The sequence below is a fragment of the Sphaeramia orbicularis genome, unplaced genomic scaffold (assembly GCF_902148855.1).
Source record: "Sphaeramia orbicularis unplaced genomic scaffold, fSphaOr1.1, whole genome shotgun sequence".
In the NCBI taxonomy this organism is placed as follows: domain Eukaryota; kingdom Metazoa; phylum Chordata; class Actinopteri; order Kurtiformes; family Apogonidae; genus Sphaeramia; species Sphaeramia orbicularis.
The window spans coordinates 11,688-39,645 of record NW_021941492.1 but is presented as its reverse complement, the minus strand read 5'-3'; the positions used below and the strand labels follow the sequence as shown (position 1 = coordinate 39,645).

At 37.8% G+C, this 27,958-nt stretch overlaps 1 protein-coding gene across 1 annotated transcript; it reads right to left on the bottom strand.

The window, feature by feature from the left end:
• Nucleotides 1–27,958, bottom strand: LOC115415963 (uncharacterized). The gene is made up of 4 exons (XM_030129643.1): nt 27,863–27,958; nt 11,392–11,663; nt 351–520; nt 1–215 (listed from the first exon to the last, which is right to left on the bottom strand). The coding sequence occupies exons 1-4, from the start codon at nt 27,956–27,958 to the stop codon at nt 1–3; spliced, it is 753 nt and encodes a 250-aa protein (XP_029985503.1).

Sequence of the window (27,958 nt, the reverse complement as noted above, 5' to 3'; positions counted from 1 at the left end):
TCATGGCAGGATCTTGGGCCTTATCATCCGCATTAACGTTGCATTATTTTCCAGATCAGCTGTATCCATAACAAAGCCGATAGTTTCAGTAATAACAGGTTGGTGTCTTACTGTGTGTATGTTGTAGCCCTCATAGAAATGGAAGCGCCCCTGCATGCAGACGCACTCACGGCCCTGCAGTTTCCCGAACACCAGCTGACCCGCATGGCCTGGAACTGCACAGCACACAACACACACACACACACACACACACACACACACACACACACACACACATGAGCAGCGTTCATCTGGACCAGACGGACACACAGCCCTGAAACTGTGTCATGAATCACACTGACATGACCTACCGGTGCTGACAGGAAACCGGGGGATGCTTTTGTAAGGGAACACCACCTTGTCGGTCAGCAGGTCAGCCAGACCACCGAGCCCTGATCCGCAGATGATGGCCACTCGAGGACGCAGCTCCGTTTGGGCCAGGAGCCAATCAGCTGTCTCCTTGTATTCTTCGTAACTGTAACTGAAAGAAAGGAAGAAAATTATTGATGGACGTCTGAAATACATGAACCGTGTTTCTGACGGAGAAAATATTCAGTGGGAGGTTTGGGGGATCATAGTTAAAATCATCGTCAGGGGCACTGCTACCGAATGTGGACCCCATGAAAGCTAAACATTGTGGGCCCTTTCATAAAATTCAGTATCTTGTCGATCTGTTGAAGCAGGGGGTTCCATGCATAACATTAATTATGTTAGCGTGAAAATGAAACTGAAACTTAACATTCATGTAACATTCAACATTCCTGACTTCTATGCCTCTCTTTTACAGCGGATCTTACACAAATTTTTCACAACTTCTAGCTTGTATCCACTGGAGCCACTCCTCTGCTCTATGGGCCCCCACAAATGCTGGGCCCCATGAATTTGTCATGTTTATCCCCCCCTTAACAGCGCCCCACATCATCGCCACTAGGAATAAAAATAAGCCATTGTCTACGTCCACAGTACTGTGGTAGTAAAAATGGATGTGTCTATTTCCTTTTTTTTTTTTTAATTATCTTTTTATTGAACATTATAAAATAAATTCCACATACAGCTGGTACACAATGGCTGAGTTTTTTGTTTTTTCCATCTCTTTCCACTCTCCTCCAAATTTAATATCTTTAAATTAATCATGACAATCAAAAAATAGAAAATATAGGGCAAACAAACAAAAACAAACAAACAAACAAAAAAATAAATAAATAAAAATTATATATATATATACATACACACACACACACACACACTCACACATACATATATATATACATATACACATACACACATATATATACATATATACATATATACATATACATACACATACATACACATATATACATACATACACACACATACACACATACACATACATATACACACATACACATACATACATATATAAAAACATCCTCATTCTTTTACTTTAAATCAAATTTGGGAATTACCATTCCTTTCCAAGTACAAAAATAAAATTGTGCCCGGGACTTCGTGGTTCTATACCTTCCACCATACATTTTGCCCGATTACACTAACAGGGTTTTACTATGTTACCAGTGCAGGGAATATATTAAACCAAAACAAATATACAAATACAATTAACAAGAAAAAACTAAACCTCTGTAGCTTGAACTAGGGTTTTTTTTTTTTTTTTTCCCCACAATATACATCTCAGATAAAATCAGACCTAATTGGTTTTATGTACTCTAACCAGTTTTCCCATATTCTTTTAAATCTATCCACTTCCAGTCTCAGAGAAAAAGTTAGCTTTTCCATCACATAAATATTGTGTATTACCTCAACCCAGTCCTCAACCTTAGGTACCTCATTCTTCATCCATTTTCTGGTAATTGCTTTTTTGCTTGCAATCAGCATTATTCTATAAATATATTTGTCCCCAGATCTAGAAAAGTTTATGTCCAGTTTCCCCAGATATAGTACCTCAAATGTACATGGAAGGTCGACCTTCAGTACTTTTTCCATACAATTCTTAAGCTCCTGCCAGTAACTACCAATGAAAGGACAACTCCAGAATACATGGAAATGGTCAGCTTTATCAGCCCCACATAATCTCCAACACTTTGTGTCATGATACTTTGTCTGTGCTGGTGTTCTAAAGAGTCTTATGATGTTCTTCCACCCGTGTTCTCTCCATGATAATGAGCAAGTTGTTCTCCACTGCTGTTCATTTATCTCATCCCATTCATCCTCTGATATGACAATATTTGCCTCCCTCTCCCACCTCTTTTTTATATACACCGTGTCATTTCCCTTTAAGTCTTCCACTCCCTTATATAATTTTGAAATCAATTTATTTTTCAGTTTTGACTCATATGCTAAAGTAAACATTTTAATGAGTTCTAACCCCTTCATTGTTCCCTCTAAATAATGCCTTAATTGCACGTATCTGTATTGATCCAGATTCGTTAGACTATATTGGTCTTTTATCTCTTGAAAACTTTTAATCTCCTTCTTTCTTAAAAGCTCCCAGAGTATCGTAGGTCCTCTATCCCAGTTTTTAAAACTATTATCTGTTCTATTTGGTATGAATTCTGAGTCAAATCCAATCCATCTTAATAGTCTACTTTGTATTCTCAAGTCATTTTTCACAATTAATTCAAACCAAATCTTCAATGATACATCCAACCATGGGTTTGTCCCTTCTCTAATATGTTTTCTCAAGTCATTGTCCCCTATTATAGCCTGTATAGGAATTCCATCTGTTGTGCTGGCCTCAATTTCTTTCCATCTTGCTGAGTAGGAAGGGTCGTATATATTCAACAATATTTTTATTTGTGCGGCTTGATAATAGCTCTTCAGGCAAGGAAGTGCTAGCCCTCCTTTGTTTTTAGGTAACTGCAGTGTTCTGTACCTGATCCTCGGTCTCCGCCCCTGCCAGATATATCTGGAGATCATTTTATCCCAGTCCCTGAATTCATTTTCTGTTACCTCCACTGGTAGACTCTGGAACAGGTACAGAAGCCTTGGCAGCACGTTCATTTTTATCACCTCCGCTCTTTGTGTAATGCTCATATAAGGTATCAGATTCCATCTGCTAATGTCAGATTTAATTCTGTTGAGCAATGGATCGTAGTTGATGGATTTTAATTGTCTTAAGTCTTGAGGTAGATTAACTCCCAAATATTTTATTGATTTTAAATCCCAACTGATCTTGTACTTGTCCCTAATCGCTTGGTTTGGTCTGTAGTTGAAAGTAATAACCTGAGTTTTCTGTATATTTATTTTGTAGCCCGATAAATGCCCATATTCTGTAAGAGTTGTCATAAGAGCAGGGATTGACTTATTCGGGTTTGTCAAATATATTAATACGTCATCCGCAAATAATGCTATTTTTTGTATCCCACCCCCCATGTCTATCCCTGTTATATTTTCATTTTGTTTTATCCAAGTGCTCAGGGGTTCCAGAAAAATGGCAAAGAGAAGAGGACTCACTGAACAGCCCTGACGGCAGCCTCGTTCTAATGTGATAATTTTTGAAAGACTCCCATTGATCCGGATCCTAGCTAACGGTTTATTATACAGGGCCTGTATGACCTTTATAAATGTCTCATGGAAACAAAACCGCTCCAACACTGCATATAGGAAACCCCATCTGACGGAATCAAAGGCTTTTTCCGCATCTATTCCCACCACCACAGTCTCTATCTGATTTTTAATTACATGTTGCATTATATGTAGGGTGCGCCTAATATTGTCTTGTGTCTGTCTTCGTTTTATAAATCCAGTCTGGTCTAAGTGAATTATTTCTGGCAGAATTATTTCTAAACGTCTTGCTAAAATAGCTGTAAACAATCTATAATCTTGATTAAGGACACTAATAGGTCTATAACTGGAACATTCCTGCTCATCCTTGCCCTCCTTCGGTATTACGGAGATAATAGCTTCTCTCCATGAATGGGGAATTTCTCCCTCCTTCAACACCCAGTTAAATGCCTTTCGCAGAAGTGGGATTAATGATACCTTTAGTGTTCTGTACCAATCAGCGGTGTAACCGTCAGCCCCCGGTGACTTGTTGGCCTTGAGTTTTGAGATTGCTTTATTTATTTCCTCATCTGTAATTTCGGCAGTCAGTGCCTCATTCTGATCTTCTGTTACTTGTGGTAAATTTAAATTGTCTAAGAATTTTTCCATGTGGGATTTATTACAAGCTTTTGGTTGAACATATAGATTTTTATAGTAAGTTTCAAAGCACTTTTTAATTTCCTCTGTTTTATCCACTATTGTTCTTGTATGTGGGTCCCTTATTTTGTAAATATTGTTTTTTGCCTGCTGTTTTTTCAGTTTATATGCCAACAATTTAGTTGATTTGCCCCCCACTTCATAATATCTTTGTTTTGTGAACAGTAGATTTTTTTGGATCTCCTGTGCACAGATCTCATTTATCTCTGCTCTCTTTTTTTTAATTTCCTGATTTATGTGCCCTTTCAAGTTATCCTTATGCTCACTTTCTAGTTTTTTTAGGTCTGATTTTAGTGTGGGATGTGTCTATTTCCACAGAGCCAATCAGATATTGTCATTTGTCCTGTTCCAATCAGCAGTAAGGACACGTTGTTGTCCCAGATACAATCGTGGATCTCATTGTCCTCTTGTCTTCATATATGGAGTAACCCCCCCCCCCCCCCCCCCCCCCCCCATGTCAGTCCACTACAGTTTACTGTGGTTTGGTTCTTTGGTCACATGACACCAGCGTTGTCGGTGCCTGAAATGGTATTTTTCAAACGGGTCCCAGAGTGGAAACATGTCCCAGCTCCGCCCCCCTGGTGTTGGCTCCGCCCCCTTGGTGCTGGCGTATGGATAGGACCAACACCACTGGATGGAAACCATGATGACCATAGGACCATGTGACCACAAGAAGAAAACCAAGGACGGAACCTCCTGCACATGCTCAGTGCATTCTTCTGTGGTTTGAGCGGATCCTGCCATAGGCTCTGTCTGTGTTTGTGGACAGCGCCACATACAGGTGTGGACTACGTATGACACCGGTGAGCCCAGTTGGACCGGTTCCACCTGGACGCACAGATTTATGGAAACCATACGAGTCTGGACCACAAACTGTTAGAGTCCACTAAAGACAAAGACCAGGACAGGAGTGAACAGAGTCTGGTAACTGGTCCACTGTCCTGGTCCTGGACCCAGATAGACCCATGTGTGATGGTTCTGTCCACAGTACTGTGTCCACAGGGGGACAGGGAACCAGTCTACAGAGAACAGAACCAGGACACTCACTGGACCTGAGGACAGACGCAGGACAAAGGCAGTCCACCAGGACTGAGGACAGACCCAGGACAAAGGCAGTCCACCAGGACTGAGGACAGACCCAGGACAAAGGTAGTCCACCAGGACTGAGGACAGACCCAGGACAAAGGCAGTCCACCAGGACTGAGGACAGACCCAGGACAAAGGTAGTCCACCAGGACTGAGGACAGACCCAGGACAAAGGTAGTCCACCAGGACTGAGGACAGACCCAGGACAAAGGTAGTCCACCAGGACTGAGGACAGACCCAGGACAATAATAATCTTAGAATCAGCATTAGAACAAACTGTCATCAGTGTCTGTGAAACACAAACCACAGACAGAATGGAAATGGAAATGACCCTGACCACAGCTTCCCTTTGACACTTTACCTGTTCATGTTTTACCTCAGGTTTGTCTCATCGTTTGCTGAATGTATGTTGTAAAACCGGTCTACACCACATTTAACAGAACCAGTTCTACTAGAAGAGTCAACCATGTGTCAACTTCCTGAAAAGAACAGTTGACTGAGTGTTTAATGAACATTTGTGTAACATAAGACAAATACTGTGAAATACAAGACTATAAGCACATGAATGTGTGTGTATATATATATATATATATATATATATATATATATATATATATATATATGTGTGTGTGTGTGTGTGTGTGTATATATAGATGAGATTAAACTGTTAATTTAAAATTTAATACTGTAAAAAATAAATAAAACCAGATAAAATTACTGACAGTTAACAGTAACAGAAGTATTTGTTCTGTCAGTTGAACCAGACTTGTTTGTTCATTGACAAATATCTTGTGTAATTACAGGAGGTTTCACAACAAAAATGTTGAATAAATGTATTTTTGTGAATGTATAACATGTATAAGCACTGATAAACTGTCCAAATACAGTTTTTATCAGTGGATTGGACAACTGAGTCTTACTGAAAATTATTTAGATATATATTTATAGGGAATTGGATTGTTTTAATACATGTAAATATTCTTTATTAAACATTAAAAAGCCAAAAAAAAAAACCAAAACAAAAAAGCAAAATCTCATGTAAAGTTTGGGCAAAAAACTGTATTTTGATTATGGAAAATTACCGTATTTTTATGAGATGGTTATTTTCCGTTATTTAATAGTATTTTTTTGGCGCCCCTGCTGCTGGAATAATACTGTTTTTTTACTGTTTTTTATTTTATTTTATAGTGTACGGTTACAGTAAGACCACTCCCACAGCTGAAGGCCCTTTGGTTGTATTTAATAAATCATCCTGGTGTGATTCTGTAAAACTCCAACAGCGCTGGTGTTTCATCCACCTGAAAACTGATGGTGTTTTAAGCTGAAAAGAAAAAGAAATCCAACAAACGTACACTCAGATTGAACACTTGTGCCACTTGGAGGTGATGTGAATGACTTAGTTGGAATAAAATGTGATGTGAGCAGCATTAATTTTACAACAGCATGTTTGCAAATCAGTTTGGTTTCATTTGGAGGTAATTTCTTAGTGACAGGGTGCCCTTGGGTGCACCATTACACACAGTCTAAACAGCCTGCAGTCCTGCTTATAAATGTGGTTGTAAAACTATAACCCTGTTAATGTTCTCTTCCCTAAAGCTTTGTTATTCAAACACAATGACACTGGAGGCTGCAGCCTTTACCAGAACACTGTTCAGCACACACTCTGCTCATTTCGGAGATGACATTTAGAAGGAGCGCTACATTACACAAGCCTCGGGTCTCCATTTTTACCTCCATTTTCTTTGTGTCTTTAGATCAGCACTGCCAAACTCATTTCAGTTCAGTTCCACATTCACCCCAAGATGATCTGAAGTGGACCAGAACCAGGCCTGTGTATCGGCAAAAATCTGGTAGTACGACACAAATCACAATACTAGGATCACAATACGATATATCGCAATATATCATGATACTGTTAAAAAGGCAATTTTTTGTTTCTTTTTTTTAAATGATTATCTATTTATTTGAATTACAGCAGAAATCTGCACAAATACTAAACACATTTTTATTTGATCCTAACAGGATCTAATGTTATATCGCAAAATGTTCCTGTGTTCAAACTAAAATTCTGTTTTACAGACATTCCAGTTTCAGATCCTGTTCAAATGTTCAGATTCTATTAGTTCAGAACTAACATCAGAACAGGATTTGAGTTCAATCCCAACAAAACAACTAACATTATTGAATAAAAGAGTGTTAAATAAGAATAAATAAAATTTAAAACAAAAAAGAAAAACAAAAAAACAAAAATGAACCTCTGCCATATCTGCATTTGAATAAATACCTAAAAATATCAATACAGTACCTTTTAATATCGATACAGTATCATGAAATGAAACATCGCAATATATTGCAGAACCGATATTTTCTTACACCCCTATCAATGAGAACATTTGTGGAACGGTGACAGACTCTGCAGAGGTGAACAACACCACTGTGATCAGAGTATTTCATACATGCAGGTTCTACGTCCCACTATCCGCTGTGGCCCCGCCCCTTTGATTGGTGAACACAGGCCCACTGTGTAAAAGTCCACCTGTCTCACCTCTGTTCCTCCTTTATCTGTGGGAATCAGACAGTGGAGGAAAAAAGGAGGAATCATCCTCTGACCTTTGACCTGGATCTATTGTGTAAAAGTGTTGTACAGGGTTATAAAATTTTTTTACCGATTTCATTACGCAACATTTTAACAAGTAAAAGCGAAAGAAAACTCCTCCCCTGTCTTATAAGTGTTGAATGTGTCCACCGCCTGCAGCACAGACAACACCAATGCCATAAGAGAATTCCTCCCAGATGTGGATCAGCAGATCACCATCCACTGAGTTGATGCTGTTGTTATTCCATGTTTTAGGACATCCAGGTTAGCCATTTAAAACTTAGAAAACTCCTCGTTCAAATGGTCACTGACTGATTCCATGACAACGCTTGAGAAGGGTCCAAACACAGTCATGTCCCATCAGAGAGCCAACTTTCATTGATTGTCATTCCAACATTTATTTCAATATAAAGTAGCTCCTTGTTTTGGATAATCCCTTACATAGGGATTTAACGATTACCGGTATAACGATAAACTGCGGTCAAATTTTTCTCTTTGTAAATGTAAATGTTTTCATGTATTTACACTAAAACAAAGTATAATTTCGCAAAAAAAATGTGAATAGCCTGAACAAATAAGAACAACCTGAAAAGTCTTAAGAGTTTTTTTTTTTTTTTTTTTCAATTTTAACAATCTTCTGTCTGTTATTAAATGTTTTGTGTGTTTGTAGATCCACTGTGATCTGTAAGTTATAATGTACATGTGTAAATGATAAACTGCGACAGAATATTGTTAAAATTACACTCGTTTTTTCAGTTTGTTCATGTTATTCACATCTTTGGAAAGGATAGTTTGTAGATGTAAACCTTTTCATAATTTAAATGTACTTTTTTTGCTCTAAAACAGAGAAAAGTTTGGACCTGACATTATTTATATATTATTCTGTTATTATTTGACTGGTCCGGCCCACTGCAGATCAAATTTAGCTGAATGTGGAACTGAACTCAAATGAGTTTGACAGCCCTGCTTTAGACAGTCCTTAATCCACTGAATTTTAAATGTATTGCTTAAATCAATAAAATCTGACAACTCAAATTCTCCCTCTTTTCTAGATCCTGAAAGTATGTCTTTTTTAAGGACAGACACCTGTGTTCTATATCAGGGGTGTCAAACTCATCCTAGTTCAGTTCCACATTCAGCCAAATTTGATCTACAGTGGGCCGGACCACTGAAAAAAATAACAGAATAACATAAATAATGTCAACTCCAAAATTTCCTTGATGTTTTAGAGCAAAAAAAGTAAAATTATGCAATGAAAATTGACATTTCCCAACTATCCTTTAAAACAATGTGAATAACATGAACAAACGGAAATTTCTTAAAACTAAGTGCAATTTTCACAATATTATGTCTCAGTTTATCCTTCACACATGTACATTAAAATGTACAGATCACAGTGGATCTACACATACACAAAACATCTAAATAACAGGCAGAATATTGGTACAATTACACTTCAGACATTTTAAAATATTCGTATTTGTTGAGGTTTTTTGTGTTTTTGTGAAAAGTTAGTTTGTTTTAGTGTAAATGCAGTAAAATTACATGAAAATGTTTACATTTACAAAGGGAAAAATTTGGAGTTGTGAGTAGTAGTGATTATTTATAGGTTATTCTGATAGTATTTGACTGATCCGACCCACTGGAGATTAAATTGGTCTGAATGTGGAACCTGAAATAAAATGATTAACCCTTTCATGCATGAATTATGAAAAAAGGTATCTAGATTGTTTTTAGATTGATTTTACTACTCAAAATTAGGCTACAGCTGAATGCATTTTGAATTTTCTTTTAAAAATATGGTTTTATTCAGAAGATATTTAGCCTCCTGAGACCCAGGGAAGTACAAGCTTTGGCTTTTTTTCTTTAAATCATTGCCCATTTTGGAAACATCATCATGCAACATTTTTTAGATACATTTTTAAAAATTTTTTATGCAATGTCCTTTGCGGTAGACAGTTTTGTTTTGTTTTTTTTTTACCTCTGCCAAGGAGGTTATATTTTTGCCAGTGTTGGTTGGTCTATCTGTCTGTTTGTCTGTCTGTGTGCAAGATAACTCAAAAAGTTATGGAAAGATTTGGATGAAAATTTCAGGAAATGTTGATACTGGCACAAGGAACAAATGATTAAATTTTGGTGGTGATCGGGGGGGGGGGGGGGGGGACCACAGGGGCCCACTGCTCTGCCTTGGCGGAGGTCTGCGCTCTCCCAGTGCTTTTCTAGTTTTTGTTTTGTTTTGTTATTTTAATAAAGCTGTGAAACTCTTGTCCACAAACACGGATAGAAAACCCATAGCTAGGTCTTAGGAGGTTAACTTTATGAAATCACAGCACAGTCAAAATTCTAAAACTAACATGATACTTTTTTCATTGCATTGCATAGGGTCTATAGAAATTGCCCCCATGTGGTTTGGAAAATATTACCTTTAGAACCCTTTGAAAAGTGAGCTTAAACTATGTGTCCACAACTGTGGACGTCATGCATGAAAGGGTTCATATCTTCAGTGTAATTTTTGCATTTCACAAATTCATCCCAGGGGCCAGACTGGACCCTTCGGCGGGGCCGGATTTGGCCCCCGGGCCGCATGTTTGACACTTGTGGTCTAAAGGCTCCTCAGTCTATTTGGTTTTTTATTCCACACAACATATTTAAAAATGTTGGAGGTTTCCATTTTTTATTGACTTGTGATGACAACATCATCAGACTCCCTTTGAAACTTTCTAAATTCTATCAACAAGCTCTACTTTCTTGTAAACGTTGCTCCACACACACTTTTCCTCATGTTTGACACCTGTGTTCTATACAATCAGGTTCGTTTGCTTGTTACGTAAGACGTTACGTAATCCTGGAGGGGGTTTAACTCAAGGAGCGTGAGCTTTGTGGGCTGCGCGCGGAGCTGTCCGTGGTGCTGCCGGGAAACTAACAAACCCCCACACTGGACACACACACACACACACACACACACACACACACACTAATTACCGGTCGGACTTTTCTTTTCTTTTCTTTTCTGACACTTTTTTGGCAGAAATAACTGAACCCGTGCGAAAAGCTAAAGCAGAAGAACAGGACTGGAGCGGAATTCCACTGCTTCGACTCCATTCACAGGCAGATTTACTAAGAAGACAAGCACAAGTAGCAAAACTAAGCCTAAAAAAGGGCATAAAAAATAATAAAAAAAATATTAAAATAAAACAGAATAATGAGGCTGTGGAGGGAAGTGCGCGTGCATATGTACACACATGCGCGTTCCTGTCATGTAGCCTAGCTTAAACACCTGTAGCATTGACCTCAGACTAGAAGTGTTCTTGTGTTATTATTCTCCTGTTATCCGGTTACACAGTCCCTTCTGTTGTGACTCCAGCTGAATTACTGTTAAATATTAGTTCATCTCGAGCTAACTGTTTGTACCGGTGTGATATAAAATAGTCCCCCGGGCTCATATTCCTCCGCTCCATCCATCCTCTTACCCGCAGTGACCGGAGGACGACGATGCCGCTTCCATCTCCCACTTCTGGGGGGGTGGTGCTGATGCGGGGGGGTCCAGGGGAGGACAGACAGGCCGGGTTCGGTCGTTTCTCACAGACGCTGTCCGAGCTGGAGCTGCAGTTGAGCGGCTTGATGAGGTTTTGCTGCGGTTGCTGTCGGTGTTAAGCGGTGTAAAGCGGAGGTCAGGCTGCGTGATGACGTAGCACGGTACGCACGGCGAGGAGGCGTGGCCAGCCTGGCCTGCCTTTGGTGCCTTTGAAGAAGACTAAATCCAATTTTCTAGCAGGATGGGCAGCTCAGTGATCCAGAGACAGAGGCTGGGAAACAATGAGGGAGAGAGAGGGCCAGCAGTGGGAAAGAGAAACAAAAGCAGGAGCACGGAGGAAAAACTCCAGACTTTAGACTTAAATCCAACAGGAATGGCAGCACAGACCAGGCTGAGGTGTGGATGAGGCATGGAGCTGCACAAGTCTGTTTCCTTTTGTTTTCCTCCAACAAACAAACACACAGCCAAACAATTAGAAACGCTGATGTAAGGCTGGAAAGAATGAAAGTGATAGTGAGAGACAGAGCAAGTACAACAACAAAAAAAAAAAAAAGACTGAAACAAAGCCATTAAAACAATGGATTACGGCACGACAAATGAGCCTGTAAACTCCAGCACTGAGCGCAGAAGTGGAGTAAATATATGTAATATGGTGAGCAGGAGTGTACACACTGTAAAGACAGACCTTTAGAATCTACTTAGGACCACTTTAGGACTGATACGAAGAGACTTTAAAATATCCAAGCACCTTATGTAGTTGGACTACACCTACACTGTAAAAAATGACCGTAGAATTAACACCAAAAAGTTGTAAAACTGCAACATAAAAAAAACTGAAAGTGACAATACAATGCAAAGTTTATTTGAAAAGATTTTTGTGTTAACAATTAAATCAAATATAGCTGTAGTTTTTACAGGAAGAGTATGTGAACCAAACGAGATTAGTATGAAGAAATGATGTATTTCTACTGTTTTTAGAAAATAAAACTAAATTGAAATACAATGTGGTGCCGTTTAAACTGCAAAGACCATAATGTTGAAATAACAGAATACTTGCTTTTTTTTTTCTTTTTTTTTAAATAAAAAAGTTATAAAAAAGTAAACATTTACCAATGTACCATTTTAAATTAGTAAATGAATGGGTTGGTAGAGTTGGTAGAGCGGCTCGTCCAATAACCAAAGGGTTGGTGGTTCCAATCCTGGCTCTGACTGTCCATATGTCCAAGTGTCCATGGAAGACACTGAACCCTAAACTGACCTGGTGGCTTTGGACACCACAAAGGTAGAGAAAATGCACTGAATAAGTGCAGTCCATTTACCATTTAAATCCAGTCTTAAATCTACACGTTTAAACTGTTAAATCTACATGTTTAAACTGTTCAATCTACATGTTTAAAATGTTAAATCTGCATGTTTAAAATGTTAAATCTGCATGTTACTCTGTAAATATGTTTACAGTTGGATGTGTTTTTTACAGTATTGTTCTGGAAACCACAGCTGCCAGTTTTATTTCCATAAAAACAACAGGATTTTTTTTACAGTGTACTTTTCAAACCACCATAGATCACTTAAATAACTGTTACTCTTAAATCACTGTTTGACTTTATATCACTGCCCTGAAATGTGTAAATACAATCAGAAGTCTTTCTTTACAGTACTGTACAGGAAGCTCCTTTAGACGTAGTTCTTTAGTTCTTTAGTAAATGTCTTTTAGAGTAAATAAACTAACCTTAAAGTTAACCTGGTTCTAACCCACTGTTGTGTTGTGTTTTGGTCTGTCTGTTTTTTGTCTTTTTGTGCTGTATGTAAAGCTGCTGAATACTGGAATTTATATCGGGATTAATAAAGTATCTATCTATCTATCTATCTATCTATCTATCTATCTATCTATCTATCTATCTATCTATCTATCTATCTATCTATCTATCTATCTATCTATCTATCTATCTATCTATCTATCTATCTATCTATCTATCTATCTATCTATCTATCTATCTATCTATCTATCTGTGAGGTAACAGTTTGCACTCATTTTGGTTGAGTAGATTTTACTCCATATTTTGAGTAAAATGTGACTAAACTGAACAGCTATAACACACTAAAAGAAATGAGGTCAAATCCACCTAACATATCCCAATAGATTACAAAACAAATTACTCATAAAAAGTGAGTAATATTAACTCTCCATCATTAATAGGAATATGTTCATTTACTTAATTTAGGGCAGGGAGGATCATTCTAAATATTGACAGTATCCATACTAAGGTGTGTGTGTGTGTTTTGGTATCAGATCGACACCAAAATTCATTTTCACTTGTTCCATTGGCAGATTATTTTTTGCTTAGTTCAAGTTTTTTTTTTTTTTGTTTGTTTTTTTTTTTGCTTAATTCAAGCAAAAAATAAATAAATAAATAAAAATGAAAATCTGCCAATGGCACAAGTGAAAATGCTCTTTTTCAGATCAGTGTAAATCAGATTTTCCAGATCTGTTGTCTATAAATCAGTTCTTCTATCTGACTGTACAGTTCCTCTGGAGGTGATTCTGTCTGATTTGAAGTGTGATCAGATATTTGGAACAGAAATGAAACAAATACACTTGGTAAGAGTTAGATTTTTGCAGTGTTTACATTTACAAACTATCCTTTCACAAAAAAAGTGAATAACATGAACAAATATGAACAACATGAAATGTATTAAGAGACTTAAATGTAACTGTTCCAATATTCTGTCTGTTATTAAATGTTTTATGTATTTGTAGATCCACTGTAATCTGTGCGTTATAATGCACGTGTGTAAATGATAAACTGAGGCAGAATATGGGTAAAACTTATTTTTCTGAAGAAATTTCAGTTTTTTCAGGTTATTCACATCTTTTTTGTTTGGATAGTTTCTAAAAGTAAGTATTTTCTTAATTTAATGGGGGTTTTTTGCACCAAAACACAGACATAAATTGTCAGTTGTCATTATTTCTAGGTTACTCTGTTCTTATTTTCCTGGTTGGGTCCACTGCAGATCAGATCAGACTGAATGTGGAACCTGAAAGAACAGGAGTTTGAGAACCCTGGGTTTAAGAGTATCATAAGGGATGCAGTGAGGGAGGAATGTCATTGTTTTTGTTGAGGCCGTCGTGTCTGAACAGCTGTTCTTCTGTTTGATTCTTCATTTGTGTCTCTTGTTCGTCTGTTTCCATGGACACGTCTGCTTCACTAAAGACATTTCAAACTCTGGTTTCAAGTTCAAGTTTCAACTTTATTTGTCGTGTGTTCAGAGTAAAAGTACCATGGTAATGAAACACAGCGTGCCTGGCTCTGTCTGCGCCCAATATCCAAAAATAAATAACAGTAACAATCATGGAAACAATAAAAATACTGAACAATAAATAACACTAGCCCTCCTATTGGAAAGTAAAAACATAAAATAAGTAGCCTGAGGAAAAGAACTGTGTCTGAAATGACTCGTCCAGGTTTTGATGCTTTATAAGTGTTTCCTGACGGTAGATAATAAAACAGACTGTGAGACTTGTGTCCTGTTTGATGCCCACAGCCTTTTTCCTGCTGTGGTTTGTGTACATGTCCTATGGTGGTGGTAATAACAGTGATCCAATGGTTTAGACGCAGGTTTGACTGTTTGGATCAGGAGTGTGTGGTCATGTGATGTCATCTTCCCAAACCGTCCCTGTTTACTATACAGACAGGAGGTTCTCTATTGCTCAGAGATAAAAGTTAATGAGTGTTTTTGTTGACATACTGTATTTTTTTTCTCATAAAGAACAGTTGCTGTTGTGCTTTTTTGATGACGCTGCTGATGTGAAGGACCAGGAGGCAGTGTCGGCTGCTCGTCTTTCAGAGGGGAAGCTCATCGTCGTTTACATCAAAAAAATTGTCAGTTTTTTTTTAAACATAAATTCATCCCTCTGTTCCTTTTTAAGAAAATGCTCAGTGACCTTATCGTACACAGTCGGCATCTTTTCCAGAGACTGGAGAGTTAGTTCACTCTGACCTGTCCAGCAGTCTGACTGATTGAACTGTCTACAAAACCACATTAAACTGAACAAGAAATGATTCAGTTATGGAACTGAAACAAGAAAACATGTAAACTCTGTTAAATGTACCCAGTTAGTCCAGTGCTTGTGTTTTCTTTCAGGTCAGTAAATGAACAGTTCATTTGGTTTCTGTGATTCCACAGCAGAATGTGTGACGGTATTAAACTGAACTGTGTCAGTGAAGGAGCAGATCTGAAAACAGCTGTCAATCAAACCGCATTCAGCCTTTGGACCCGTCCTCCAATTGGCACGTGGAAGCTCAGTGTCCGGCCCGGCCAAGCTCCGCCCACAGCTCCATTCATCCCCAGAGACGCCGAGCATCCGGGGGCGGGATGACAGGGTGTCATTTATCCACTACTGGTCCAGTCTGTAGTGGTTTTTCCAGCAGTTCCACTCAGTCCCATTGAAGTGCATGGACGCTGAGCGTCTACGGACAAATGCACTGAGCAGAGATGGAATGAACAAACACAGACACGGGAATGGAGGAGAAGTGAACAACATCCAGTCCACTGATCTGGGATCAAACTGATTCTGAACCAACTGGTCTGAGAGACGAACGTGTTCCAACACATTTGGAGTCAATGAAATGAAAACAACTGAACAGATTTGAGCATTTAATGGGAGTCATGTTAGGGTCAGCTGAGCTTCACCTGCAGTCTGACACAAACACCTGTGCAGGAGAGTGAATCAGAAATATGGCTGAATCAGAACTGGAAGTTATTGACCATTTGGACAGCAGTGTTGTTTATGTAAACAGGAAAATGGACTTTAATCGGTTCTGAAGTCGATGATGAGTTCCTTGTTTTTTTTCACATTAAAAGACTAAATTAAAAGTCTGAAAGTGGAACCTGAACTGAAATGATTGTTAGTATCTGTGTCATTTTTGCATTTCACATATTCATCCCATGGACCGGACTGGACCCTTTGGTGGGACGCATGTTTGACCCCCCTGGCTTAGACTGAAGAGCGTCAACTACTGTTATATAATAAAAGGTAGATTTAAAGACTCCTTAAAGCCACTGGGAGTGTTTTCAGTCAGAGTTAAAGTGTCCCACTGTTTAAACTCATTAGTCCAGTGAACTCCTGGGAAAGGTCTGTTTAACAGCTGATTAGTGTTTAAGGTCTAAGCCCCTTCAGAGGGTTTCTGGACCAGTTCACTGTGTCTGATCAGTCTGAACTCCAGTGTCAGCCCACTCAGGGGGATACACTACTAAGTGGATTTATTCAGAATGTCTCCTGTCATCATGGTTTTTAAATCCCTTTTACAGAACTACTTGTCCTTAGAATGACCCTCTGGAACAGTGGTCCTAAACCTGGGGTATGGAGGACCCTTGGGGGTGGGGGGGGTGGGTTTGTCTGCTGTGAGGTTTCACGTTATGAAAATTCTATTAGTGAATGTTGAAGAAATAAATACTCATGCACACAATAGATCAGGGCTGTCAAACATGCGTCCTGGGGCCCAAATGTTTGTCTTTGTTTTAGTGCAAAAAATCACATTAAATGATGAAACTCTTTCCATTTCCAAACTCTCCTGTACCAATAAAATGTGACTAACCTGAACAAATGTGCCCAACCTGAAATGTCTGTATTAAATTCAGTCCAGTTTGAACTCTTTTCTTCCTGTTCCTCAGTGTTTAGTGTCTTTGGAGATCTGATCCAGAATGCACATGGACTAATGAGAAGTGGAGGAAGAAGATTATTAAAATTGCACTGATTTTTTTTTGAAGAAATGTCCGTTTTTTCAGGTTATTCACATCTTTTTTGTTTGGATAGTTTATAAAAGTAAGTATTTTCATAATTTAATGGGTTTTTTTTCACTAAAACACAGACATAAATTGTCAGTTGTCATTATTTCTGGGTTTTTCTGTTCTTATTTTCCTGGTTGGGTCCACTGCAGATCAGATCAGACTGAGTGTGGAACCTGAAAGAACAGGAGTTTAGAACCCTGCTATAAAAGAACCAAAGTCTGTATGAACCCACTCAAAACATAATTTGTCTGCATTTAAAAATATCAAGCTGTTAAGTAGCCACACCCCCTTGACCTCTGAACCTTTGTGACCCCCACAGCCAGAGGAGCTGTCTGGTCAGGTCACAGATCATTCATCAGTTTGTTTTTTCCTGTTGTCAGTGAATCATCATGTGCATAAAACACCATCTCTGAAAAATGCAGGTTATTCATCTGTACCAAAAAAGAAGGTCAACAGTTCCCATAACTGTGGTTTTAGTGGAGGACAGGCCAGTTTTGGGGGGGTTGGGGGGGCTCCAAGCAAAAACCTTTAGGAACCACTGCTCTAGAACACGGGTGTCAAACATGCAGCCTGCGGCCCAGAACCGGCCCACCAAAGGGTCCAGTCCGACCCGTGAAATGAATTTGTCAAATGCAAAAATTACACTGTAGATATTTAAAAACAATGGAGTCAAAATAGTTTGAATTCAGGTTTCACATCCAGACCAGTTCAATCTAAAGTGGGTCAGAACCAGGAAAACACGATCATAAAAACCTATAAGGCAAGTTTATTTGTATCGCACATTTCAGCAACAAGGCAGTTCAAAGTGCTTCACACAGGACACTGAAATACAACGACAGGGAAAAAGAAACACATTTAAAACCTTAGAAAAGAAACATGTAAAAGGTGATTAAAAACAGCAAGAAAACAACACATAAAACCCACAAATAGAAAAACACACACATATTAAAGTAAGAGTTGCAGTGCAGAGTTTGGAAGGAGAATTTAAGATTTAAAAGTAAAAAGCCTTTAGTCAGCGGCAGCAGTGAACAGGTGAGTCTGGAACCTGGACTGAACAGAGCTCAGAGTCTCAGATCTCAGACCTGATATTTTCTGGTAGTTTGTTCCAGATCTACGGAGCATAGAAACTGAACGCTGATTCTCCAGGTTTAGTTCTGAAAATAATAAATAATGAAAACTGCTCCTTTTCTTTTTTTAGTATAAAAAAAGTAAAATTATGTGAAAATGTTGACATTCATAAACTATCCATAATTATGTTTCAGGGAGTCCAAAACTGGTAGCAGCTCCCCAGTATGTTGCATAGTTAGTGCCCCCCCCCCCCCCCCCCAACAGAAACTCACTGACAGAACAGCTTTATATTGACACTCCTACAGACTAACACCCCCATTTCAGACTCAGAGCCCCTTCCTGACCCTGAGGAGCAGCATCCTGGTCCCCAGCACAGATATCTGTGTAGGCATGTGACTCTGGGCAAAGCAACGGGATTATAAGGCTATTGAATAAACAATGACTTCTATCTGACTAAATATTGGTCCGATCAACTGACTGTTCTCACTAGTCTGTTCACTGACCATAAACACATAAGCATGACAAACTGTAAATGTCAGCTGTGTACAGATTTAATGTGATGCCCGAGACACACACACACACACACACACACACACACACACACACACACACACACACACACACACACACACAGAGTCCACTTCCCTTATATAAGATAGATTTAAAGCTAAAGAAATTGCTTATAGATCAATGATGGAAAACTCCTTTGAGTCACAGGTTAGAAGAACAGACCATAAAACACTGACCTCATATTCTTCTTATTCTGTTTGTTAATGTTGCATCAGGTTTAGGGGTTTATTTATGGACACATCAAGGTTATTATCTAAAACTAACAAAATGACAAAAACTAGAATTGAAAAAACATTTTCGTTAACTGAAATAAATAAGAACTATAATTAAAAGAAAAAAACATAACTAACTGAAACTGTACTGTGTGTTTACTAAACTAACTAAAACAGATACAAATTCTGGATCAAATTCCCTTGGTTTTGGTCTTTGTCAATGTCAGATTGATGTTCAATGGATTTCTTTGTCTCTCTCAGTTTTCTGTGCTGTCTCCATACGACACTTTTTGCTCCGTCACTTGTGTTCACTTGTGGTTTCCAGTCGTCTTCTGGTCCCCACTCTACCTGGAAACATGGAGACTAAAGCAGCAGAGTCCTGTCTGGGATTGATTTGAATAGGAGCACAGAGAAGAAGAGAAAAGAGACCACTGAACTACAACTGAACTACAACTGAACTACAACTGAACTACAACTGAACTACAACTAAACTAAAACTGAACTACAACTAAACTACAACTAAACTACAGCTAAACTACAACTAAACTACAACTAAACTACAACTGAACTAAAACTAAACTACAACTGAACTACAACTAAACTACAACTGAACTACAACTGAACTACAACTGAACTACAACTGAACTAAAACTAAACTAAAACTGAACTACAGATGAACTACAACTGAACTACAACTAAACTACAACTGAACTACAACTGAACTACAACTAAACTAAAACTAAACTAAAACTGAACTACAGATGAACTACAACTGAACTACAACTAAACTACAACTAAACTACAACTGAACTACAACTGAACTACAACTGAACTACAACTAAACTAAAACTGAACTACAACTAAACTACAACTGAACTACAACTGAACTACAACTAAACTAAAACTGAACTACAACTAAACTACAACTGAACTACAACTGAACTACAACTAAACTACAACTGAACTAAAACTAAACTAAAACTGAACTACAACTGAACTACAACTAAACTACAACTAAACTACAACTGAACTACAACTAAACTACAACTAAACTACAACTGAACTACAACTAAACTACAACTAAACTACAACTGAACTAAAACTGAACTACAACTGAACTACAACTAAACTAAAACTGAACTACAACTAAACTAAAACTAAACTACAACTGAACTACAACTGAACTACAACTAAACTACAACTGAACTACAACTAAACTACAACTGAACTACAACTAAACTACAACTAAACTAAAACTAAACTAAAACTGAACTACAACTGAACTACAACTGAACTACAACTAAACTACAACTGAACTACAACTAAACTAAAACTGAACTACAACTGAACTACAACTGAACTACAACTAAACTACAACTGAACTACAACTAAACTACAACTAAACTAAAACTGAACTACAACTAAACTACAACTGAACTACAACTGAACTACAACTGAACTACAACTAAACTACAACTGAACTACAACTAAACTACAACTGAACTACAACTAAACTACAACTAAACTAAAACTGAACTAAAACTGAACTACAACTGAACTACAACTGAACTACAACTAAACTACAACTGAACTACAACTAAACTAAAACTGAACTACAACTGAACTACAACTGAACTACAACTAAACTACAACTAAACTACAACTGAACTACAACTAAACTACAACTAAACTAAAACTGAACTACAACTAAACTACAACTGAACTACAACTGAACTACAACTAAACTACAACTAAGCATTTAGAAAAAAACAAAAAACAAAAAACAACTAATAAAATCTATCAAACCTGCTCTAAAAAAAATTAAAACGAACTTAATTAGAGAAAAAAGTCCAAACTAAATCAAACTAAAGTAGAATGAAAAATCCAAAACTGTTCGAACCTTGGCTCACATGATCATAAACGGTCACTAAGGCAGACCTGGGTGTCTCTGCAGACCCCAGTGGAAGTGTCAGGTCCAGGTTAAATCCACGCTCAGACTAAACGTGTCCTCTCCAGTTTCCAGACGTGTCTTTGTGCGTCTCTAACTCCTGGACGTTGTCCCAGTGTTTTAACGAAACTGCTTTTAATGACAGAGCGCCCTCATAATGAGCTGGGCTTCGTCCAGGACCTGGACCAGTCTGTGACTGCAGAGGTTGCGTTGCACTGACCTCAGCTCAGCAGATTCAGACCTGTGTTCTGTGTCCTGGACCCAGTGTGTTCACTTCAGCTGGAGGACCAAGCACTTTTACCCAAAGGACGCAGACCAGGTCTACAGCACATGTTAAGAACTATATAATATATATATAATATAATATGGAAGGACCCCAGGAAGAGTAGTTGATAAATGTAGATTTGACTCATATACGCAGTAAAAATGCACTGTCAGCATTTCAGAGTCAAACTATTTTTTTTCCTGGTCAGTCTCTTTATTGAGTTTATCATATAACACCAAAAAAAATAAAATAAAAAAATAAATGCAAACATAAAGCAAAATATAAATCATTTTCACTTGTTCCATTGGCAGATTTTTAGCTTGAATTAAGGAAAAAAAAATCTTGAATTAAGCAAAAAAAAATCTTGAAATAAACAAAAAAAATCTGCAATTAAACAAAAAAATAAATAAATAAAAAAATATATATCTTGAATTAAGCAAAAAACAAAATCTTGAATTAAACAAAAAAAATCTTGAATTAAGCAAAAAAAAAAACTTGAATTGAGCAAAAAAATCTTGAATTAAGACAAAAAAAATCTCAAATTTAGCAAAAAATCTTGCAGCACCAAAGTTTGCATTGGAATAACGTCAGTCCTTTTACAGTGAAACCTTGCCACTTTAGTAAGTGAGAAATTTCAGGTGACCCCATTTGAATTCCAGGCGACCCTATGTGGGGTCCCGACCCCAGGGTTGAACAACATTGCCCCATTGCCTAAATCTTGTGTTTACTTGAACTGTTTGTTGTGTGAATAATGGAGCGGACTGTATTCTGAATGTATGCAGAACAGCAGCTGTAAATATTACATGCACACTAACACCCTGTGTTACATTATTTATTGTGACTTTCCTCCTCAGATGCTTTTCTGACCTGAGCTTAAGTGCAGTTAGATGTTTCTGTGCTTCTCTGAAGGGAAGGATATTAACGTTATTTGAACACGCACTGTGAAAAAAACAACTGTAAAACAACAGTATTATTCCAGCAGCAGGGGCGCCAAAAAAATACAGTTAAATAACGGAAAATAACCATTTCATAAAAATACGGTAATTTTCCATACTTAAAATACAGTTTTTTGCCCTAACTTATATGAGATTTGGCCTTTTTTTTTTTTTTTTTTTACTTTTTTTTTGACTTTTTAATGTTTAATACAGAATATTTTCATGTATTAAAACAATCCAATTCCCTATAAATATACATATAAATAATTTTCAGTGAGACTCAGTTGTCCAATCCACTGATAAAAACTGTATTTGGACAGTTTATCAGTGCTTATACATGTTATACATTCACAAAAATACATTTATTCAACATTTTTGTTGTGAAACCTCCTGTAATTACACAAGATATTTGTCAATTAACAAACAAGTCTGGTTCAACTGACAGAACTAATACTTCTGTTACCGTTAACTGTCAGTAATTTTATCTGGTTTTATTTATTTATTTATTTATTTATTTATTTATTTATTTACAGTATTAAACTTTAAATTAACAGTTTGATCTCATAAATAGAAAAGACATATTTGTGAAATTACGATACATTTGTAAATGTATTTTAACTGTATTTTTCTGTGAAAAAAGAAAAAAAATTCTCTAAAAAAAAAGGAAATTTTCTGGTTCTTCACAGTTAAATTTTTTTCCTGTTCTTTTCCATTTTACATGTAAAATCACAGTCTGTTTTTGTCATTTCATTGATATTTTCCTGTATCTGAAAAATGCAGGAAAAATCTGTCAAATAAACAGTGAAAATTCTGTTCAGTTCCAGATTTTTTTTACTGTGTGTGAAACCATGTGACAGTAATGCGCCGGTGCCTCCTCTGTGACAGATACCAGCGTTATCTGAAACTGTTGTTTACTGTTGAACGGCTGCAGGAGCAGGTGATCACAGCACAGATCATCAAAGATGGTTCCGCCGTGCGTTAACATCTGTTTACGCATTCACTGGGTCACATGACCCGACAGCGCCCAGCCCCAGGCGGAGGTAAAGGCTGTGAAGGAACCAACGGAGGCTCAGCTTCTGCTGCTTTAACTCCACATTCTACACTTTACACTGTAGTGTTAAAACAGGGTTGTCAAACATGAGGCCCAGGGGCCAAATGCGTCCCCCCAAAGGTTCCAGTCCGGCCCCTGGGATGTTTTTGCCAAGTGCAAAATTCCACAGTCTTGAATTAAGCAAAAAAAAAAAAAATAGTGTGAATTAAGTAAAAAAATTCAATTAAGTAAAAAACATCTTGAATTAAGCAATTCACAATTTCAAATGTTTGTCTTTGTTTTAGTGCAAAAAATCACATTAAATTGTGAAAATCTTTCCATTTCCAAACTCTCCTGTACCAATAAAATGTGACTAACCTGAACAAATGTGTCCAACCTGAAATGTCTGTATTAAATTCAGTCCAGTTTGAACTCTTTTCTTCCTGTTCCTCAGTGTTTAGTGTCTTTGGAGATCTGATCCAGAATGCACATGGACTAATGAGAAGTGGAGGAAGAAGATTGTTGAAATTGTACTGATTTTTCTGAAGAAATGTCAGTTTTTTTCAGGTTATTCACATCTTTTTTGTTTGGATAGTTTATAAAAGTAAGTATTTTCATAATTTAATGGGTTTTTTTCACTAAAACACAGACATAAATTGTCAGTTGTCATTATTTCTAAGTTCTTCTGTTCTTATTTTCCTGGTTCAGTCCACTGCAGATCAGATCAGACTGAATGTGGAACCTGAAAGAACAGGAGTTTAGAACCCTGGTTTACAGTATAAATGTGTTGACAGTATTCAGTATAATGTACACACACACACACACACACACACACACACACACACACTGAACTGCCCCAGGTGGACTCGATGTGGGTAAATGTAGTCCAGGACAGTCTCATTATTTAAATATGAGTGGTACCTACTGGGCATGCTCAGTCTCCTCAGGTCACCTCCATCAAACCAAACCTGAGTCAGCAGGTGCTAACTGATGGACAGAGGGCGACCAATGAGGCGCTGCTGCGAGTGTAACAGAACCATCACAAGTTCATAAATGCATTAAATGCCCCCTCATCATAATTAGGACGGATGACCTAGTTCTGCGTGTCACCGTGTCCACGCTTTTCTGTCGACCAGATCAAATATGGAAATGTGAATGTGACTCTGTTCCTCTGTGGGAGCCACCGAAGAGACGCATATATATATATATACATACATACATACATACAATACATATATAATATATATATACACATACATACATACATACATATTATATATATATATATATATAGAATATATATATATATCTATATATATATATAAGTGGGTGGTTGTAAGGTTTTTGCTGGAGCAGCGGTTTGATTGAAAAAGGTCACAGGGGATTGACGGAGATTTATCTGTGGTTTCCGACAAGATGCCATCAAGGAACGATAAATAAATAATGAGCAGTGTGTGGATCTGTCAGGGTGGTGGTAGTTTGGGTCGTGTCTGACTGTTAAGGTTCTGCACATAATAGTCCCTTTACCATCGACCGTGAATGAATGAATGAATGAATGAATGAAAACTTTATTTCGAACATATCGACAGTGAAATCAGAATAAAAATCAACCAACAAAGTATCAGTACTGGAACATAAATGATTGGTAAGCAAACAAACAACTAAAAATAAATAAATAATGATAATATTACATAAATAACAATAATAATTATAATTATAATAATAAGATAAATAAAACAAATGAAATTATACATGCTCTAAAGGGAGTAGGAAGAAGTAAAAACTCATGCACTCACACCCCCAATTTCTATTCCTTATGATCACTATATAGCAAATATTATTTTGTATGAATACTAATACACTAACAACGACAATGACGAAGACAACAATAACAACAACAACAATAACAGTAATAACAACAACACTTCTTCCTATATCCACTCATGTGCTAACACCCATCTGAGCTAAACTGGGCCCATATTTCTATAAATGTGTTCCAAACACAAGTGTGTGATGTTGTTTTTTCCATTCAGTCCAAATGTGCTGCTGAGTTTCTTTCTTGTGGAAGGCGATAAAAGGAGGAGGTGCAGCGTCTGTGGACAAACTGCACTGAACCCAGACTACAGTGGCTGCACCGCTGCATGTGTTCATGTCTGAGTTTGAAGGGTTAAAGGTCAGGTGTTCGGTTTCAGCAGCAGATCCATTTGTTGTCTCTTTTACGGATACTATAGAAGAAAGGGAAAACTGAGAAGGAAGGTCAACTTGAACTGCAGCGATATTACACGAAAAGCAACATAATCCCTGGTGTTATAGTGACCACTATGATGGGGGGGGGGGGGGGGTTGTAAAAAAAAAAAACCAAAAAAAAAAACCCAAAAGCCTGTTCTAGCGCAGCACCACCACGACTGGTTAGGTCCAGTCCAAACACACACATCCATGACAGGAGCAGAAGAACAGGGTGGAACTTCTGAACTGCAGCACAAGTGAAAAAGTAGAAAAAAGAGGAAGTAGTTGGTCACTGAATGTCATTTTTAATATTTATTTACTTCCTGTTTCTGCACAAACTGAACCTCACACCATATTAATAGAATGTGGAGATTATTAACACATTAATGTCTGAATTATGGGTCATTACTCAAACTAATTATGACTCAAATGAATGATGTGTCCAGTTGGGTATAAATAAATAAATAAATAAATAAATAAATGATATATATTTATGTGTGTGTGTGTGTGTGTGTGTGTGTGTGTGTGTAGGCAGGGTGTGATTTATTGGGGTGGATGTGGTGGATCAACCCCCCCTCTGGTTTTTACATCTTTACTTCTGCTCAGTGAATTTCATTCTTGTGGGGGGGCCATAGAGCAGTAAGGGGGCGGGGGGGGGGGGGTCCAGTGGATCCAGGTTAGAAGGGGTGAACATCTGGTGTAAGATCTGCTGAATAATAGAGGAACAGAAGCAGGGGTTGGGGGGTTGGACAATGAAAGATGGAAAGGTTCACTTCTGTTCACACCAGCGTTAGTTCCAGTAGTTGTGGACCACACCCCCACCTACAGAGCTGCTGTATTTACCTCAGCTGTTTGTGTCAGACTGCAGGTGAAGCTCCTCTGACCCTAAAATGACTCCCATTAAATGCTCAAATCTGTTCAGTTGTTTTCATTTCATTGACTCCAAATGTGTTGGAACACGTTCATCTCTCAGACCAGTTGGTTCAGAATCAGTTTGATCCCAGATCAGTGGACTGGATGTTGTTCACTTCTCCTCCATTCCCGTGTCTGTGTTTGTTCATATCCATCTCTGCTCAGTGCATTTGTCCGTAGACGCTCAGCGTCCATGCACTTCAATGGGACTGAGTGGAACTGCTGGAAAAACCACTACAGACTGGACCAGCACTGGACACAGGACACCCTATCATCCCGCCCCCAGATGCTCGGCGTCTCCGGGAGTGAATGGAGCTGTGGGCGGAGCTCAGCCGGGCCGGATGCTGAGCTTCCACGTGTCGATTGGAGGATGGGTCCAAAGGCTGAATCTGTTTGATTGACAGCTGTTTTCAGATCTGCTCCTTCACTGACACAGTTCAGTTTAATACGTCACACATTCTGCTGTGGAATCACAGAAACCAAATGAACTGTTCATTTACTGACCTGGAAGAAAACACAACCACTGGACTCACTGGTACACTGGACTGAAGGGACACGTTTTCTGTTTCAGTTCCATAATTGAATCATTTCTTGTTTCAGTTTAATATGGTTTTGTAGACAGTTAAATCAATCATACTGTTGGCTAGGTCAGACTGAACTGACTATCTAACAGGTGCACATGATGGCAGACAACGCTAAAGGAACGGAGGACCAATTTATGTTTAAACAACTTGACAATTTTTTTGATGTAAACCAACAACGAGCTTCCCCTGTCTGAAAGACAAGCAGCCACCACTGATATACATATACACATATATATATATATGTATATCAGTGGTGGCTGCTTGTCTTTCAGACAGGGGAAGCTCGTTGTTGGTTTACATCAAAAAAATTGTCAAGTTGTTTAAACATGGGAGAAGTTGTCACCTGTATATTTGTATATATATATATATATATATATATGTATATATACAAATATACAGGTGACAACTTCTCCCATTCTTCTTTAATAGTATCTTCCAGACTTTCTGGTAATAGTTTTGCTCATAGTCATTCTCTTCTTTCCATTCTAAACAGTCTTTATGGACCTCCAACTATTTTTGAAATCTCCTTTGGTGTGACGAGTGCATTCAGCAAATCACACACTCTTTGACGTTTGCTTTCCTGATTACTCATATGGGCAAAAGTTTCCTGAAAAGGTATGGATAATAGTGTTAGGTATGATTATGACATCAGTATATGTTTGGGTTCAAAACAACTGACGTAGTGTCTGCTGAGAAAAAACAACTAATGTTCATTGGAAATTTTGCTTCCCCACCCTGTGTGTATACATATATATAGATAAATATATATATATATATATATATATATATATATATAGATAATAGTAGAATATTTATATCATGCAAACACATGCAAACTAAACGACTTAAACCCTAAACCAACGAACCCTGGACACACCAGCAGCTGTGAGCTCATCCTCTGGTAAACACTCATGTCCATCTGACTCTGGAACTGTTTCATCATGTCCCAGAGCTGCTGTCAT